This window comes from Trichosurus vulpecula, chromosome 2 (genome assembly GCF_011100635.1).
Source record: "Trichosurus vulpecula isolate mTriVul1 chromosome 2, mTriVul1.pri, whole genome shotgun sequence".
Lineage (NCBI taxonomy): Eukaryota > Metazoa > Chordata > Mammalia > Diprotodontia > Phalangeridae > Trichosurus > Trichosurus vulpecula.
In genome coordinates this window covers 443127458-443145889 of record NC_050574.1, presented here as the reverse complement: position 1 = coordinate 443145889, position 18432 = coordinate 443127458, and the positions used below count along the sequence as shown (strand labels likewise).

The 18432-nt window shown below is 40.8% G+C and overlaps 1 protein-coding gene across 1 annotated transcript in view; it reads left to right on the top strand.

Annotated features, from left to right (window-relative positions):
• MAP3K15 (mitogen-activated protein kinase kinase kinase 15) overlaps positions 1 to 18432 on the top strand; it is a 113715-nt gene that overhangs the window by 57804 nt on the left and 37479 nt on the right. The window contains 2 exon segments of the mRNA XM_036744203.1: positions 11542 to 11699; positions 16297 to 16480. Of these exon segments, the coding sequence (XP_036600098.1) occupies positions 11542 to 11699; positions 16297 to 16480 (342 nt within the window).

The window sequence follows — 18432 nt, the reverse complement described above, 5'->3', positions numbered from 1 at the left end:
GCAAGCAATTCTCCGAAAATGTAAGTTGCAGAACACATGTCCATAGGCATTGGTAAAGAGAGACTTTCCTATCAGGGATTCTTTATATGAAGAAAATTATAGTCAAAACAACCAAACAAAAAAATTCTCTGAGAGTTAATCATTGGAGCTCTCCAGAAGTGAGAAGAGCTAGCTGGGTGGGTGCCCATGGATTAGACACTTTCAAGCAAAGGCTGTATGATGCCTCGATAGGTGTGATGTAGATTAGGTATAATTAGATAGTAGGTGATGCAGTGGATAGAATACTAGGCTTAGGGTAAAGAAGACTTGAATTAAAATCCAACCTCAGACACTCAATAGCTGTGTGACCCTAGGCAAAACACTTAACTTCTGTTTGCCTCAGTTTCCTCAATCTTTTGTTTTTACAAATGTACAAATTTGACACTTTACAAATGGGGGTAATGATAGCATCTATCTCCCAGGGTGGTTGTGAGGCTCAAATGAGATAATATTTCTTTTTTTTTAATAGTGTTTTTTTTTCCCAATTATATGTAAAGACAATTTTTAGCAATCATTTTTATAAGATTTTGAGTTCAAGATAATATTTCTAAAGCATTTAGCACAGTGCCTGGCACATAATAAGTGCTGTATTAATGCTAGCTCTGTTGTTATCATCATTATTAGAAATTCTTGTCCAGGGGGCGGAGCCAAGATGGCAGCTGGTAAGCACGGACTAGAGTGAGCTCCGTACCCGAGTCCCTCCAAAAACCTATAAAAATGGCTCTGAACCAATTCTAGAACGGCAGAACCCACAGAACAGCAGAGGGAAGCAGGGCTCCAGCCCAGGACAGCCTGGATGGTCTCTGGGTGAGGTCTATTCCACACGGAGCTGGGAGCTGGGAACGGAGTGGAGCAGAGCCCAGCCTGAGCAGCGTGGACGATCCAGACCAGAAGCCGGGTGCAGGGGGCCCTAGCGCCCTGAATATGTGAGCTGCGGCAGTTACCAGACCCCTCGACCCACAAACACCAAAAACTGCGGAGAAGGTTAGTGGGAAAAGCTGCGGGAGTGGAAGGAGTTCCAGCCCCGGGGGCAGCGGAGGTGGGGCAGCTACAGCTGTTGTTACTTCTGGCTCCAGGCCCACCTGGTGGGAGGAATTAAGTGGCAGATCAGAGCAGGAGTGCAACAGCCTGCTGAAGATCTAAGCCCAGTCTGGACTGGGGGTCCTTGGGGAAGGAGGAGTGCGGCTCTGACAGAGCTGGCACCTCCCCCCCAAACGTAGAACATAGAACTCGTTAGTCTACAAGCAGTCTTACCCCACTGAAAAACTCAAGGGTCAAGTTAGTTGGTTGGGAATATGGCCAGGCAGCGAAAACGCGCCCAGGTTCAGTCTCAGACTTTGGATTCTTTCTTTGGTGACAAAGAAGACCAAAACATACAGCCTAAAGAAGACAACAAAGTCATAGAGCCTACAACCAAAGCCTCCAAGAAAAACATGAACTGGCCCCAGGCCATAGAAGAACTCAAAAAGGATTTGGAAAAGCAAGTTAGAGAAGTAGAGGAAAAATTGGGAAGAGAAATGAGAAGGATGCGAGAAAACCATGAAAAACAAGTCAATGACTTGCTAAAGGAGACCCAAAAAAATACTGAAAAATACACTGAAGAAAACAACACCTTAAAAAATAGACTAACTCAAATGGCAAAAGACCTCCAAAAGCCAATGAGGAGAAGAATGCCTTGAAAGGCAGAATTAGCCAAATGGAAAAGGAGGTCCAAAAGACCACTGAAGAAAATACTACTTTAAAAATTAGATTGGAGCAAGTGGAAGCTAGTGACTTTATGAGAAATCAGGATATTATAAAACAGAACCAGAGGAATGAAAAAATGGAAGACAATGTGAAATATCTCCTTGGAAAAACCACTGACCTGGAAAATAGATCCAGGAGAGATAATTTAAAAATTATTGGACTACCTGAAAGCCATAATCAAAAAAAGAACCTAGATACCATCTTTCAGGAAATTATCAAGGAGAACTGCCCTGATATTCTAGAGCCACAGGGCAAAATAGAAATTGAAAGAATCCATCGATCGCGTCCTCAAATAGATCCCAAAAAGAAATCTCCTAGGAATATTGTTGCCAAATTCCAGAGTTTCCAGATCAAGGAGAAAATACTGCAAGCAGCCAGAAAGAAACAATTTGAGTATTGTGGAAACCCAATCAGAATAACCCAAGATCTGGCAGCTTCTACATTAAGAGATCGAAGGGCTTGGAATATGATATTCTGGAGGTCAATGGAGCTAGGATTAAAACCTAGAATCACCTACCCAGCAAAACTGAGTATCATGTTCCAAGGCAAAATATGGATTTTCAATAAAATAGAGGACTTTCAAGCTTTCTCAGTGAAAAGACCAGAACTGAATAGAAAATTTGACTTTCAAACATAAGAATCAAGAGAAGCATGAAAAGGTAATCAAGAAACGGAAATTGCAAGGGACTTACTAAAGTTGAACTGTTTTGTTTACATTCCTACATGGAAAGATGATGAGTATGATTCATGAGACCTCAGTATTAGGGTAGTTGAAGGGAATATGCATATATATATATATGTGTGTATATATATATTTGTTTATGTATATATATAAGTGAATGTGTATGTATGTATATATCTATGTGTATATGTATGTATGTGTATGTATGTGTGTATATATATATGTGTTTATATATATATATATATATGTGTAAAAGAGAGAGAGCAGACACAGGGTGAGTTGAGGATGAAGGGAAGATATCTAAAAGAAATAAAATGAAATTAAGGGATGAGAGAGTAACATACTGAGAGAGGGAGATAGGGAGAGATAGAATGGGGTGGATTATCTCGCATAAAGGTGGCAAGAGGAAGCAGTTCTATGGGAGGAGGGGAGAGGGCAGGTGAGGGGGGAATGAGTGAACCTTGCTGTCATCAGATTTGGCCTGAGGGGGAATACCATACATACTCAGTTGGGTATCTTACCCCACAGGAAAGAAGAGGGAGGAAGATAAAAAAAAAAATAAAAGGCGGGGGGATGATGGAGTGGAGGGCAGATGGGGGTGGAGGTAATCAAAACAAACACTTTGGAAAGGGGACAGGGTCAAGGGAGAAAATTCAATAAAGGGGGATGGGTTGGGAAGGAGCAAAATGAAGTTAGCCTTTCACAACATGAGTATTGTGGAAGGGTTATACATAATAATACATGTGTGGCCTAGGTTGAATTGCTCAACTTCATAGGGAGGGTGGGTGGGAAGGGAAGAGGGAAGGGAATTTGGAACTCAAAGTTTTAAAATCAGATGTTCAAAAACAAAAAAAGTTTTTGTATGCAACTAAAAAATAAGATACACAGGCAATGGGGCGTAGAAATTTATCTTGCCCTACAAGAAAGGAAGGGAAAAGGGGATGAGAGGGGAGGGGGGTGATAGAGGGGAGGGCTGACTGGGGAACAGGGCAACCAGAATATAAGCCATCTTGGAGTGGGGGGGGAGGGTAGAAATGGGGAGAAAATTTGTAATTCAAACTGTTGTGAAAATCAATGCTGAAAACCATATATGTTAAATAAATAAATTGCATTTAAAAAAAAAAAAGAAATTCTTGTCCAGGTATAGCAAGTTGAGCTTGCTGGCCTTTGAGAGGACCCCTTCAGCCCTTGGATCTTGTTATTCTGTTATACAAAAAAGACTCCAGCAAATCGTTCAAAATTGTGGCTAATTCAGTCATAGCAGTTCCCCAGATATCCAGCTGCTTTATTGTTCTATAATTTAAATAAATCTAATAACATAAGCCAGATTAATGTTCCCGCCTTTTTTCTGGTCCCTGGTGTTTTGTAATGATTGCTTTTCCCCTCTGCAAGTCAGCTCTTTCGAGATGTGTGTTATTCGGAGTATTTCGAGACAGTAGATTTGCTCCTCTGTGCATACCCCAATGAAGAATATAAGCACCGAGCCAAAGGGGTTCAGTAGATAACCTAAAGTCAATAACCTAAAGAGAAGACTCTTTAGTATTTCAGACGTTCATGATGTCATCGGTTGTGGATGCTCTAAAGTAGAGCGTAGACCCTCTGTGTCTTAGGAGACCATCTGTGAGTGGCTGTGGCCATCCTTCTGGTACTAAGCCTGTCCAAACTGAGCTATGCCAGTCTTTGGACAGCAGACATTCTCTCCACTGCCAGACTTGAACTTGAAGCCTTTCCAGCTTGGTTCACCTGCCAGAGGTTGTATTCAGTTGACAGAGCCTTTTAAACCCATGGTAACCTTTACCCTATGAAGGAAAATTAATAAAACATCTAAGACTTTTTAGAAATATGAAGTGCTTTGTAATTATATCATAACAACGACATTTAAAGAGTTCAGGTCCTTGGAAAGCAATGCTGTCTGTAACTAAGTAAAGATATATTATTTTACCTGGTCATAGAACAGTTGTGTAAAAAGTTGTAAAAAGCCTATCGACAACACTTCTTCTGCTAAGCACACAGAATGTATATGGAACAAAAACTTAAAGAATGCTGGGGTCGGAAGTGACCTTAAAGGGTGGCTGGTCCAAACTCCTCATTTACTAATAGTATTATAGAAATAATAAAAAATATGTACTTGCTAGCATTTATATAGCACTTTAAGCTTTGCAAAGCGCTTTATGTGTTATCCCATTTAATCCTCACAACCATCCTGTGCAGTAAGTGATGTTATTATCTTCATTTTGTGCACAAGGAAACTGAGCGTTTAAATGACTTACCCAAGATCGCACAGCTAGTAAGGGTCTGAGGCATTCAAGTCTTTTTAGTTCCAAGTCCCATGCTCTGTCTGAGGCCTAGAACGATCAGTAGCCTTCCTCTCAGTCCTACATCTCGTTAGTGACAAAGCCAAGAGTAGTTCCCAGTTCACTGCTATTTCCCATTTGGGGCTGTTTAATAGGGGTACTGGCTAATGGGAACCCCGGCTTTAATGCACGCTCAGATTTTTCTTTCCTGACAAGTTATGCAGAGCATTTGCTGCTCGGTTCTGGTTTAAAATGTGGAAATTTGAGGAGTCAGTTTTTTTAAAAAAAATTATTGTATTTTTAATTTATGGAATAAAACGAGCATTTACATAGTATAACATAATAAAAAGATGATTGCACATGAAACTACAAATCTATTAAGGTGCAATTTGCTGTTCCTTTTAAATATATAATAAAGTTGTCGCTTACTATTAGATACAAATTTGTGTATATATGTAAAATTATTTTATACATACTTCTATATATCAGTTCTTTCTCTGGACGCAGATGGTGTCTTCCTTCATGTGTCCTTTGTAGTTAATTTGGATACTCGCAATAGCTAAAATGACGTATTCACTCAGAGTTGTTCTTGAAACAATATTGCTGTTACTGTATATACAACGTTCCCTTTATTTTGCTCCTTGCACTCTCTCATTACTTAGTGTGAGGCTATCCATGTTTTTCTAAGATCACTAAGCTTGTCGTTTCTTATAGCACTTCAAATACAACTTGTTCAGCCATTGTAGGGCGTCTCCGCAATTGCTAGTTCTTTGCCACCACAAAGAGAACTGCTCTACGTATTTTAGAGCATAGTGGTGTTGTTGGGTCAAAGGGTATAGGCAGTTTAAAAACTCTTTGGGCATAAATCCAGATTGCTCTCCAAAATGGTTGGATCAGTTCACAATTTCACCAACAATGAATTAATGTCCCATTTTTCCCACATCCTCTCCAACATTTGTCCCCTTCCCCTTCACTCATTTATTTTAGTCAGTCTGATAGATGTAAAATGATATTTCAAGGTTGTCTTAATTTGGATTTCTCTGATCAATAATGAAGTCAGTTTCTAGCTGAGCAATTCCAGGTTGGGACAGTGTAATAACGGGACGTCTTGTCATTGACTCTGGAGCAGGAGAACTCATGACTCCAGAGGTGCTAGCCTGACCTGAATTCGCATTCAAAAAGGATGGCTTGCCAATATCTTAGTCTCTTTTTCTCAGGATTCTCCAAGCTCCACCCCCTTCCCCAAACCACAAAGTATGTCCTTAAGGGGTCTGAGAGATAAGCAAAAACTAACTCAGAAGCCTATGTGGGTTCAGGCAGCTGCTTGGCTCTTAAGGGAGGCAGTATCTGTGTTCCCCAATCTTCTTTGAGAGGGCAATTACACCATCATATATCCATTTTGTTTTTATGTCTTTCTGGGAAAGATCATTTGGGATATTTGGGGCAGCCAAGTGGTACAGTAGGTAGAATGTGCAGCCTGGAGTTGGGAAGACCCAAGTTAAACCTTGGCCTTGGACACTTACTAGCAATGCAACCCTGGGCAAGTCATTTAACCTCTGCCTGCCTCAGTTTCCTTTTCTGTAATATGGGGATAATAATAGCACCTACCTCCAGTGCTGTTGTGAGGATTAAATGAAACGATAATTGCAAAGCACTTAGCATAGTGCTTAGCACATAGTAGGCACTATATAAAAATGGCAGCTATCATTATTATTATATTGCAGAGTTTGTTTCCATGAGATAGTTGTTACAATACAGTGACTGAACTTTCATATTGGAGACAGGTCCTTTATCCAAAGGAAGGGCTGTATAAACGTTAGCTATCATCATTAATATCATTATGCACTGATAATTCTCTCTCACTCTTTGTGAAATAGAAGAATTTTTCAAAGAAGTCCCAGCTGGCTGATGGAATGCTCTGGTTCAGCTTTGTGAATAAGCAAACTCTAGACTAGCCTATTCACAAACTCTAGCCAGGAGAGTTGGAAAGGCAACCATCGTCATCCAAGCACAGGAAATCCTTTTCTTTCTTACCTCCTTACTAGTAACAATAGCTCTTTAAGAAGTGAGTCGAGGGATGGCCCCTTTAATTAGAAAAAAAAGAAAGATAAAGAAATCAAGCTGGGAAGGGAAGACTCTCAAGGTTGCTGTTCCAAAGAGAAACGGTTACTGTTGACATTCACTCTAAGCCAGGAGGGCTTTTTTTCTAATTAAAGGGGCCAATGCTTGATTCACTTCTTAAAGAGGCCTATTCACTGAATGGGTGTTACCTCACTCAAAGTGAGAGCCTGAAAAGACCTTAGCCTGAAAGGGCCAGTGTCTCCCACTGCATCCTGGGCCATCTCCAGTCATCCTGATGAATATCTGGTGACTGGACCCAGATGGCTCTGGAGGAGAAAGTGAGGCTGGTTACCTTGCACAGCCCTCCCTCACTCAAATCAAAGTCAACTGCAAGTCACATCATCATTTCTCTGATGTCATGGTGTTCTATGAGAACAAAGGACAAACACAATAATAACTAACATTATATAGTGCTTTGGGATTTGCAAATATGTCATTTTGTCCTCACTGGTAGGTACAATTATTATCTGTATTTTATAGATGGGGAAACTGAGGCACAGAGAAGTTGGGTCACACATTTAGTAAGTACATGACTCTGTATTTGAACTCAGGATTTGACTTTAAGTCCAACTCTGTATCCTCTGTACCACCTTAACTGCCCTAGACACTTACCTCCTATATGGCCTTTCCCAAGTTTTCACTCAGTGTTCAAACGATATAACAAAGAGATGAAACCTTTTTATGATGTGATTGCTTTAGATGCATACCCTGGTCTAATAACACAGGTATATTATTACTGGCTTGGAGCTCACATAGTTTGAATTAATTTGTATTTAGAATCACAGAATTTTATAGCAAGAAGGCCCATGGACATAATCTTCTCGCTGTATTTTCTTTGTTATCATGACCTTTTCAAGCATTTTTTAAAATTAAATTTTATTTAAAAAAAAAACCCAAAATCTTTTCTTTATCTTTCACTTTCCACGTTGACAAAAAGAAAGAAAAGCAAAATCTTGTAACAAATACAGATAGTCATGCAAAACAAATCCTCACATTGGCCATGTACCAAAAACATGTCTAACCTGCAGCATGAGTCCATTACCTCTCTGCTTGAAGACAGGTGGCATGATTCATCCTGATTCATCCTTTTTTCTTGCATTTTTCCTGGGACATCTATTAGACTGTAATCTCCTCATTGACTTTCCCCTCCAGTCTGAGATACAGGCACTTAGGCAATGTGGTGACTCATAGCAAATACTTGATCAAAGATCTGGAACCTTACAGATCATCTCATCTCAACTCTTCATTTGACCAAATGACAGAACTGAGGCACTGAGATGTGAGTTGACTTGCTGAAGGCAACACAGAAAGTAAGTAGTGGAGGCAGAATTTGAACCCAGATGATCTGAGCGTGCTGTGCATAACTTAAATATTTGTTGTTCAGTCCGGTTCTATAATAGCCGTGTGAAAAGTTATTAAAGCACGGCAGTGACAAAATCGATGCCTTTTCCGTTGTACCCACGCATGGTGCGGGTTTCAAGGAAAACGTAATTTAGCAAACAATGGTGAAAGACCTCAGGCTCTCGATGCAGTGACCAGTCTGGATGGCAGGTGATGGCTGGTGAAACAAATTTCCTCCTATTTATTGGCAAGCAGATGGCTGCGAACAGGTGGAAAACGAGGCACATTTTTAGATATAGCTGGTGTGTTGATTTATTTTTCTTCATGGGACCCCAAATGGGGCCACAAAGAGTCAGACATAAGTAAAGTGACTCAACAATAAAACTCATTTGTTACCAGGAAGGTTCTGTTGGGCATGTTAAGGTGGAATAGTCATTGAACAGTGACTGTAATGTAAAAAAAAAAATGAAACATTTTAAAAAGAAGAGTAACATAATTCAAGGAGCTTATGCAGTCCTCGATTTCAAAGCTTTGGAAGGGAGTCAGAGGGAGAGCAAACTCGATTGGATGATCTCTGCTCCAGTGTGGCAGCAAGGTAGCACCATTACATTTGATGCAGACAAGCTAACTCAGAACTCCTTCGGCACATTCAAGGCATATCTGAAAAGATTTCAACCTGCTAGAGACTTTTTTCCTACTTATTAGAAGTAGTCATGTGGATATGTTTCCTTCCACCCTCATGCATACTTTTTAATTTTCCTATTAAAATGATTTTCCTATTAAAAAACAGGAATATAAGAAAATGACTTTTCAATATTTTACAAAGCTAAGATGTGTTATGTGGTGCCATGAATAGACCAATGGATTCCTTTGAAAGGCAACAGACCAAAAGTACATATCTAGTTCTGGGTGTGATGCTCACTAGCTGTGCAGCCTTGGATCACATAACCCCTTTGAAAGTCTCTAGCTGCGTTATCTGTGAAATCAAAAGGTCGGGGTAAATGATGTCTAAGGTTCCTTTAGCCCTACCATCCCGTGATGCCTCCTAAGGTAGCATGGTGGAGAGAGTGCTGGGAAGTGCTCAGGAAGACCTGAATTCAAGTTCATTCTATCTGTGTGACCCCGGGCAAGTCACTTACCTCATTTTACCTCAGTTTCCTCATCCGTGCATTGGAGATAATAATAGCACCTACCCAATAAGGTTGTTGAGGGTCAAATGAGAGATTGTTTGTAAAGTACTCAGCACAGTGCCTGGAACATGACGGGCTCTATGTAAATTCTCATTCCTTCTCCTCCCCTCTGCTCCCCATCTTCCCCCTTCGTGGTTGTTCAGTTGTTTCAACTCCCTCTGACTCTCTGTGACCCCATTGGGGTTTTCTTGGCAAAGATACTGGAGTGGTTTGCCATTTCCTTCTCCAGCTCATTTTACAGATGAAGAAACTGAGGCAAACAGGGTTGACTTGCCCAGGGTCACACAGCTAGTGTCTGAGTCCGGATTTGAACTTAGGAAGATGAATTCCTGACTCTGGGCCCAGTGCTCTATCTACTGTGACACCTAGTGTCCCACTCTCTCTCCCTCCTATGATGCAAATTAGTTGGCACCTTCACTTACATGCAAACATTCTATGAGTTTACAATCCATTGGAAGTATTCTCTTGCCTCCTCTCTAGTCATACTGCTTGATCCTTGCATAGCCAATACTTTTCTTTCTTTCTTCCTTTCTTTCTTTCTTTCTTTCTTTCTTTTCTTTGTTCCTTCCTTCCTCCCTCCCTCTCTCTTTCTCCTTCTCCCTCCCTCCCTCCCTCCCTTCCTTCCTTCTTTCCTCTTCTTTTTTTTTTTTTGGTTTGGTTATTTTTCCTTTACCATCACCTCCCGCCAGGTGCTCTGCTTAAAATCCCTTAAGATTGCCTCTCTCTGCATGTATAAACCACCTTTCTAGAGTGACCATTAATACCCACATCCATAGTTATTATTACAAAAGAAAGTGCCCCAAGGTGGAATGTTCTTTGACCTTGGTCAGTTTGTTCCTTCTGTTTGGCTTAACTGTTCTTATAACATTCATTGCATAACCCTGTAAAATCTGTCTTTAACCAATTAATTTTGGCTTAGTTGGAGGGAGCATTGTGTTCCAGGCCAAACCTTTTCACACTCGTTCTTGGGACTTTTGTTAAGCCTGCAAAGGATGTTATGTCACATTTATGTTCCCCTTCCTGAGGTTTCGTGGATTTCTTAATAATGCAGGGAACCTTGAGACTGTGACTTGCTCAACACTTCAACTGATTAAACAGTTCCTTGTTATGCTCTCTGTCCATCATCTAGCATTTGTTAAGTGTCCCATTTGTGCCAGACACTGGACTAAGTGCTGTGGATATGGAGAAAAGCAAAAAAATGTCCTTGTCCTCAAAAAGGACTAAGGAGGGAGACAGCATGCAAACATCTGTGTATGGACTAAGTATATTACAGGATAAATTGGGGGTGTTTGGAAGCTCTCTTTCTTTGAGTTCTCACTGATCTAATTTTTTTTGGTGCAGATGGATATGGGGGTGGTCTGGACCTTTGTAAGTTTGTGGAAGCTCCTAGTGTAAAAACTCGCTTTTCAAAACTTTGGAGAAATAAGGGGTTAAATAACTTGTCCATGGTCACACAGGTAGTGCATCCGAGGCAGGACTTGAACCCAGGTCTTCCAGATGCTGTTCTAGCCACTAGATTTCAAAAAAAAAATCAGAGAAATAAAATAGAAGCTTTATTGGTAGTACCACAGGCTAGAATATAGCTTTTGAAATGTGTCCCCATGCCCTTCTGCAAAGTCCATCTTTATTTTTAAAATGGATTGAGAAGTGTTCTCAATTTGAATAAAAACTACAGGTGGTAGAATGTGGCTGACCTCCCCTCTCCCTCTCCCCAGTGCTACCTTCCTCAATAATGTCTTTCAATTACACATTTTTTCCAGGAGCCCTGAACTTCTTTTTTCTAGCTTACCTCCTAACTGGTCACAGTGTGATTTTTTACTGTACTTCCATATTCCTATAGTTTCATTTTTCTAGACTTTAGACTTGGTCTCTGTTCTCAATTTCTCTCTGTAGCTCTGAGTACTTGGCTTTTACAACCACCAGCATTACAGGAATTCCCAGTTGGGACCTTCTGCCAAAGAAGAGATTGGATCACATATGCTCTTAAGTCCCAGTGATGGTACCACAACCAGCATTATTTGGGGAGCGAATGGGAACATACCTGTTTTATGTCATCAAGACCACTCAGTGGACTAATGTGATGGATAAGAAATGTGACTTCCCTCACTGTTTTTTCTCCTTAAACCAGGCACTCTACAATATATGGCACCTGAGATCATTGATAAGGGGCCTCGAGGATATGGTGCCCCTGCTGACATCTGGTCCCTGGGCTGTACCATCATTGAAATGGCAACAGGCAAGCCTCCATTTCATGAGCTCGGGGAACCTCAAGCAGCCATGTTTAAAGTAAGACTGGTTTGATTTGCTTAAGGACCAATTTTATGTTCCAGTGTCTAGATGTATTTTGTATCTTAACTAGGGGCATTTTCCTGTTTTGGCTTTTGTAGCTGGGACCTTGGGTGACCTTTTGGCAACTGGGCCTTTTTTTTTTTTTCAAAGACCTTCAAAAAAGTGCACTCACTAGATTTTGCCTGTGAGAGTGATCCATCTTCACAAGCAGGCAAAGCATTTTGCTAACCAACATGTGTTGTGGTTTACTGATGAGGAGGCAGAATCTTTACTGCTATGTAAATGTGAGCTCAGACCTCATTTCTCTCTCTATCCCACAGAGTCAATGAGAAAAAAGATAACTTCTTCCCGCTAAACACACACACACACACACACAGACACAGACACACACACACACACACACACACACATACACACACACCCCTAATTCTGTATCTCTGCAAGGCTTGGAAAAGTTCCTGAAGGTGTGTTAGCCCCCTGTGGTCTGTTAGACACTTGGCCCCATTTCCATCACCCAGGAAAAGCCAACTTAGTGGGATCTCAGAAAGCCAAATTGTGGATAATGGGGCCACAGGTTAGTTATATAATATGATTGCAAAGGCTATTTTTCTTCATTGCCTTCAGCTAACAACACTCAGTCCCCAGTTAGCTGTCTTCTCTCCCCCTACAACTTTACCAGGTCCTGTGGCTCGGTCTGTATGTCAGCAGTTGTTTAAAATTAGACACATAGAAAAACCTGCCAGATAGGAACAATCATGTTTAATAGAGGTCTAATCCCTCCGCTATTTGGGCCCTGGCTCTGCAGCTCCTGAACGGTTTTACTCATACCAATATATCTCTGATCCATGCAGAAAGTATTGACCCTATTACATTATTATCTGTTGTGCCCAGCTCCTCTCTCCTATCTCAGTGTAGCTTTCAGTAAAGTATTGAATTCCACATCTAACTATGAGCTTTTCTATGAAATTAATTTTTTAATCAATGAAAAGCTGCCTTCTCTCCTTCCTACTTCACTTCTCCCCTACCCCCATTGAAAAAGCAAGAAAAGTAAAACTCTTGTTGCAAACATGTATGGTAGAGCAAAACAAATTTCCACATTGAAATGCCAAAAAAAAGGTCTCGATCAGTAATTTGAGACTCTTCCCTCTCTGTCTAGAAGTGAGTAGCATGTTTCATCATGAATGTTCTGGAGATATGGTCATTGCATTGATCAGAGCCCCTAAGTCTTTAAAAGTTGTTTGTCTTTGCAGTATTATTGTTTTTGTACAATTTGTTCTACTACTTCTGCTTACTTCTCTCTGGGTCAGCTCATGCAAGTCTTCCCAGGTTTTTCTGAAACCATCCCTTTCATCATTTAAAAAAATTGTTTCGGTCAGCCAAAATCCACCTTCTAAGCCTCCCATCTCAACCTTGCCCTGCATTGAGATCAAAAGGTAAAATCTATTACAAACGTAGTCAAACAAAACAAATTCCCACATTGACCTTGTCCAAATTTTTTTTATCTCATTCTACATTGTGAATCCTTCATCTTTCTGTCAGGAGGGAGGTAAGATGTTTCATCAGTAGTCCTCTGGAATTGGAATTGGTCATTACACTGAAGGGAGTTCCTAATTCTTTCAAACTTGTTTGCCTTTGCCTATTTTTGTCATTGTATAAATTGTTCTCTTGGTTCTGTTCACTTCATTTGGTATCAGTTCATATATTTCCTCTCTGAAATCCTCTCCATCATTTCTCACGGTACAACAGGAATTTTGGCCTGGGGCCTCTTTGTGCCCTGGTGTACAGCCTCTCCCTCAGCACTAGAGTGTTTGCCTTGGATGTTCCTGTCCCATTCCCATCCCAGGCATCCACTGACTTCTGTCTGGACCAGACAAATGACTCACTGCAACTTTTTCTGGATTTCCCTGTCAGGATTTGGTCGGTGCATTTTCTAAATCTGTTTGGAGGAGTTTTGTGGAGGAGGGCTCAGCTGGCCTGCTTCTTACTGCCTTGCCATCTTGGCTACCTCTTCTATCAGTTCTTATATCACAATGGCCTTCCGTCACATTCTCTTACCATGGGGAGTCAGTCACTCCCTGACTGATGGATACTGTCTCAGTTTCAATTCTTTGCCACCACAAAAACAGCTGCTATAAAGATCTTTTTTATATATAGGGCTTTTTCCTCTTTCTTTGATCTCTTTGGAGGTATAGAGTGGTATTGCTTAATCAGAGGGTACACATAGCTTACTAGTTTTTTGGGCATACTTTCTAGTTGCTTCCCAGAATGACTGGGCCAGTCACTATAATATTTTCTTCTAATCTCTGAGAAGCCAAGACTGAGGCATGGGAAGAATTCAGCCTGGAAAGATAAGACTTCAGGGGGATGGTATGAGAGAGAAAGGTAGAAGGCTTGGATTTGGTCCCAAGCAGCAGAACTAGCGGAACAGGGTAGAAATTACAAAGAGGAAAATTTAGATTTGATATGTAGAAAAATTTCCAAATGTTTAGAGCTCTCCAAAAGAGGAATGGGCTGCCCTGGGAGGTAGAGCATTCCCCCTCTCACTGAAGGTCTTTAAGCAAAGGCTCAACAACCATTTACAGGATATGTTGTACCAAGGGTTGTTTCTAGAGTGTGGCTTAGACCGAGATGTCTGTTGAGGTCCCTTGTAACTCAGAAATCTTGTGGTTCTGTGACTTTGCAAAGTATTCTGTGGATGCCGAATGATCCCAATGCAAGGCTTGTAGAGATTGCACATATTGACTGCAGTGTAGGAATCAAAGAATGGCCATTAGAAACAACATCCCCAGGTTACCATAGTGCCAGGAATTCAAAATAAGGGAACATCTGCTCTATTGACATGTTTTCCATGAAGCAGGATCTAGTAGACAACAGAACAATGCCAAATGCAAACAAAAGCATCTGGGCTCCCGATGTCAGTGCAGAACTGAATGTTGGAACTCTCTTAATTTTAATTGCATCATCTTGCTGATGTACAGTTAGATTTGGGGGCGTTTGTTTAACCTCCCTTGAATCTGCAGTATATGGCTCCGAGATTGTCATTCAAGGTGAATAATCTGCACCTCCGCTGCTGATAAATGTCAATGAGCATTTATTAAGCACTTAATTATGTGCCAGACACTAACTTAGCCAGGCCGCTGAGGCAAAAAGAAAGACTATCCTTTCCCTCATGGAGCTTACATTCTAATGGGAAGAAAACACAGAAAAAGGAGCTGAAAAGTGAATGGGAGGGGTTCTCTAACCCCTGTGGCAAAGAGTGAAGCTAGGCCAGGCCAGACCTCTTCCTTACAGTGTGGGTTCTGGGAAGGACTCACCAGTGGGAGAAGGACCTGAGGGAAAAAGCAGCAAAAGCATCGTGGTTGAAGTCTGGAGAGTGCTAAGGATAAACAGATCCTCTCACCCCTTTCTTCATATGGTCAGGCTGGTCATAAGTATAACAGAACTTTGAAAATGATTAAGTCAAGTGTTAACTGCATACTGAGTAACACTGTTTGTCGGTGTGATCTGTGCAAATTATTATACAATTGTTGTTTATTAATATTTATAATTCATAATATTGCTTGATAATTTTTGTTTGTTATATTTAAATTTTCATTATGAACTTAACAAACACAAACACTTTAATAGACCAAGGAGAACAAAGAAGTATGTGCCAACGAGCTACATACAGCATAAATAGGAAATAATTAACAGAGGGAAGGCACTGTTAGAAAAAGCTTCTTGTAGAAGATAGGATTTTATTTGGGACTTGAAGGAGGCCGGGGAAAGCTTGGGGATGAAGTGGTGAATGAAGAGGAAGAGCTTTCTAGTCATGGGGGGACAGCCAGAGAAACTACCCAGGGTACAGTTAACTTAGGCAGACCCAAGGAAGGAGCCAGGCCTAAAAGAGGAAACCCAAAACAGCGCAAGAATCCCAAGAGGGGAGGGTTGTCAAAATGTTCTTACTTCCCAAACATTTGTTGCCCTGGGGAAGAATATAGAACAAGGACAAAGAAGGGAATATGGCTGTGTGCACTCAGCACACTTCATTAAGAGGAATTACTTCTAACCTCTCTAGAATTATTATTAAGGATTTCAGACACTTCGCAGTGTTTTCATTGAGGTTGTGTCCTAGTGGTTTCCTAGCACTCTCTACTTTGATGATTTGTTAATTGACTGAGTTTATTATTGTTGTCGGACAGGGAAGTGTGATTTCATCAGTGTAGAGAGCCCCTGGAGGGGGCTTTCTCAGCTAATGCGGAGGAGGTCCACTGCAACTTTACAGTATTAGAGAGTTGCTTTGAGCAGGGATGTCAAACCTTGTGAGCTGCAACACTCCAGAGTGTCATCAGAACCAGATCAAAATGTAATTGGGGGAATATCAAGTCAATAAACATTTATTAAGTGCCTATTATGTCCCAAGCACCTAAGAGGGATGGATACTCTGCAGCTTGGTAGCATGTAATGGGAATGGTGATGTCCATTGTAGTACCGTAATGAGGTTGGAAGTATAGTGTCTAGTTGTCTTAAAAACAAAGAAATTGACAGTATTACAAAAACCAAATTCATCAGAGGCCTTATTAAAACAGATATTTTGCTTCTATTCCCAACATAGGTGGGCATGTTCAAGATACACCCAGAGATCCCAGAATCACTGTCAGCAGAAGCCAGAGCTTTCATTTTGTCCTGTTTTGAACCCGACCCCAACAGACGAGTCACAGCCTCTGACCTGCTCAAGGATACATTCTTGAAGCAGGTGAACAAGGGCAAGAAGAACCGAATTGCTTTCAAACCTTCAGGTGAGTTGTGCCTATCGATGAAGGCAAGTCAGATGATCCTCTAAGTGCTATATTTTAAAAAAAGAAATCATGTGAATTATTGGGCCACCCACAGGCTCCACTTTGTTATTCAGAATAAAAGACATGCCAAGAAAGGAGCTGGAGCTGGGCTGCACAACATCCCCTTGATGTGGAGCTTCACATAATGCTTCCATTTTTGTGGCAGAGCTAGAGTGCTGGAGTTCTGGGGGTAGTATGTTTGGGGTTTGTTGAAAATCTAAATAAATGAATGCTTGACATTAATAACAGAGAAGTGCATTCATCCTTGGGCAGAATTTGAAGACAAAGACAAATGAGCCTACCTTATTAACATGCTTCATTTTCATTTGTGACTACAAAGCCAAGGCCAGTTGGGTTAAAGGGGGCAACTTTGGTTCTTTTACAAATGCAAGATTTAGCATTTTCTATTTGAGGCTAGCTAGCTTCCAGGCCCTCTGCTGGGCCAGGTTGTGTTTGTCCGTCATTTTCAAAGAGGACCATGACATCAGGGAAATGATGACATGACTTGCAGTTGACTTTGAGTGAGAGAGAGCTGGGCAAGGTCTCACTTTCTCCTCCAGAGTCACCTGGGTCCAGTGGCCTGATACTCACCAGGACAACTGGAGAGGGAGAAGGAAAGGGAGAGGCAGAGGCTACTTACAGATTGTGTTTGTTTTCGAGGAGAACCATAACATCAGGGAAATGATGGCATGACTTGCAGTAGATTTTGATTTGAGTGAGGGAGGGCTGATTGAAGAATGCACTGAATACATCATTTGGGTGTTGCCTCCTCTTGCAGTTGGACCCACCACAGGCCAAGAAAGCACCCATTTCTAAATAGCTTTTAATAGGGTCAACCTAGTGGTAAATGGTCCAGTATTTACCTCCAAATAGGTAACTTTTACATCTGGAGGAATGAGGTCAAAAGTCACAACAATATTAAGATTTTTGACTATTTGTCAACATCTAACATCCATGTTCAGCCTTTCTTGCATTTGTTCTTGGTGCATTACTACAAAGGAGGCAATCAGGTGGACTGTTTCTATTTTGCATAATACAATTGTGTCTGGGCTATTTTTTCTGATCTTGTTTTGGCTCTGGGCATTTTTTCAGGCTGTGCCCATGCCTGCAATGCTCTCCTTCCTCAATTCTGTCTACTGACTTTCCTGTAAGTCTCATTTTTTTTTACCAGAATCCTTTCTCACTGTCTCTTAGTTTAGTGTCTTTCTTCTGTCAATTATTTCCTATTTATCAGGTATATAGCTTGCTTTGTATATATTTGTATTGTTGTCTCTTCCATTAGATTGTAAGCTCCTTGAAGGAAAAGACTGTCTTGTTCTTTTTTGTCTCTCTAGCATTTAGCACAGTGCCTGGCACATAGTTGGTACTTAATAAATGTTGATTGATTGATCAACAAAGTGTTTTCCCAGGCCTAGCTGTGTTTGTGTTTGTGAATATAAATAAAAGTAGCCTTCTTCTACCTTTCTCATCTCATTTCTTATCATCCTGCTTCATATACTCAGTGTTCCAGTCAAATTGGACTTCTAGCTGTTTCCTAGAAATGAAATTCTATCTTCTGCCTTTGCTCAGGTGGCTCCCATTTCTGAAATGCCTAGCTTCCTCACTTCTACCTCTTAGAATCCCTAATGTCCTTCAGAATATGTCCCAGGTGCCACCTCATATATGAAGCTTTTCATTTATTCTTTTTTTTCTGATGAGATAAATGACATTTTATGAGTATAAATGAAAAGTCTTATACTTGGGTTCAAAAAGTCAATGGCGTAAGTAATCAATGTGAAAGGCTTGGGTAGATAATAGTGTAAAAGACCTGAGGGTTTTTAGTGGATCATTAATTCAGTAAGAGTTAACAGTATAATGTGGCAGTGAAAACAGCTAACATTATTTTAAGTTGAATTGATAGAGGCATAGAGTCT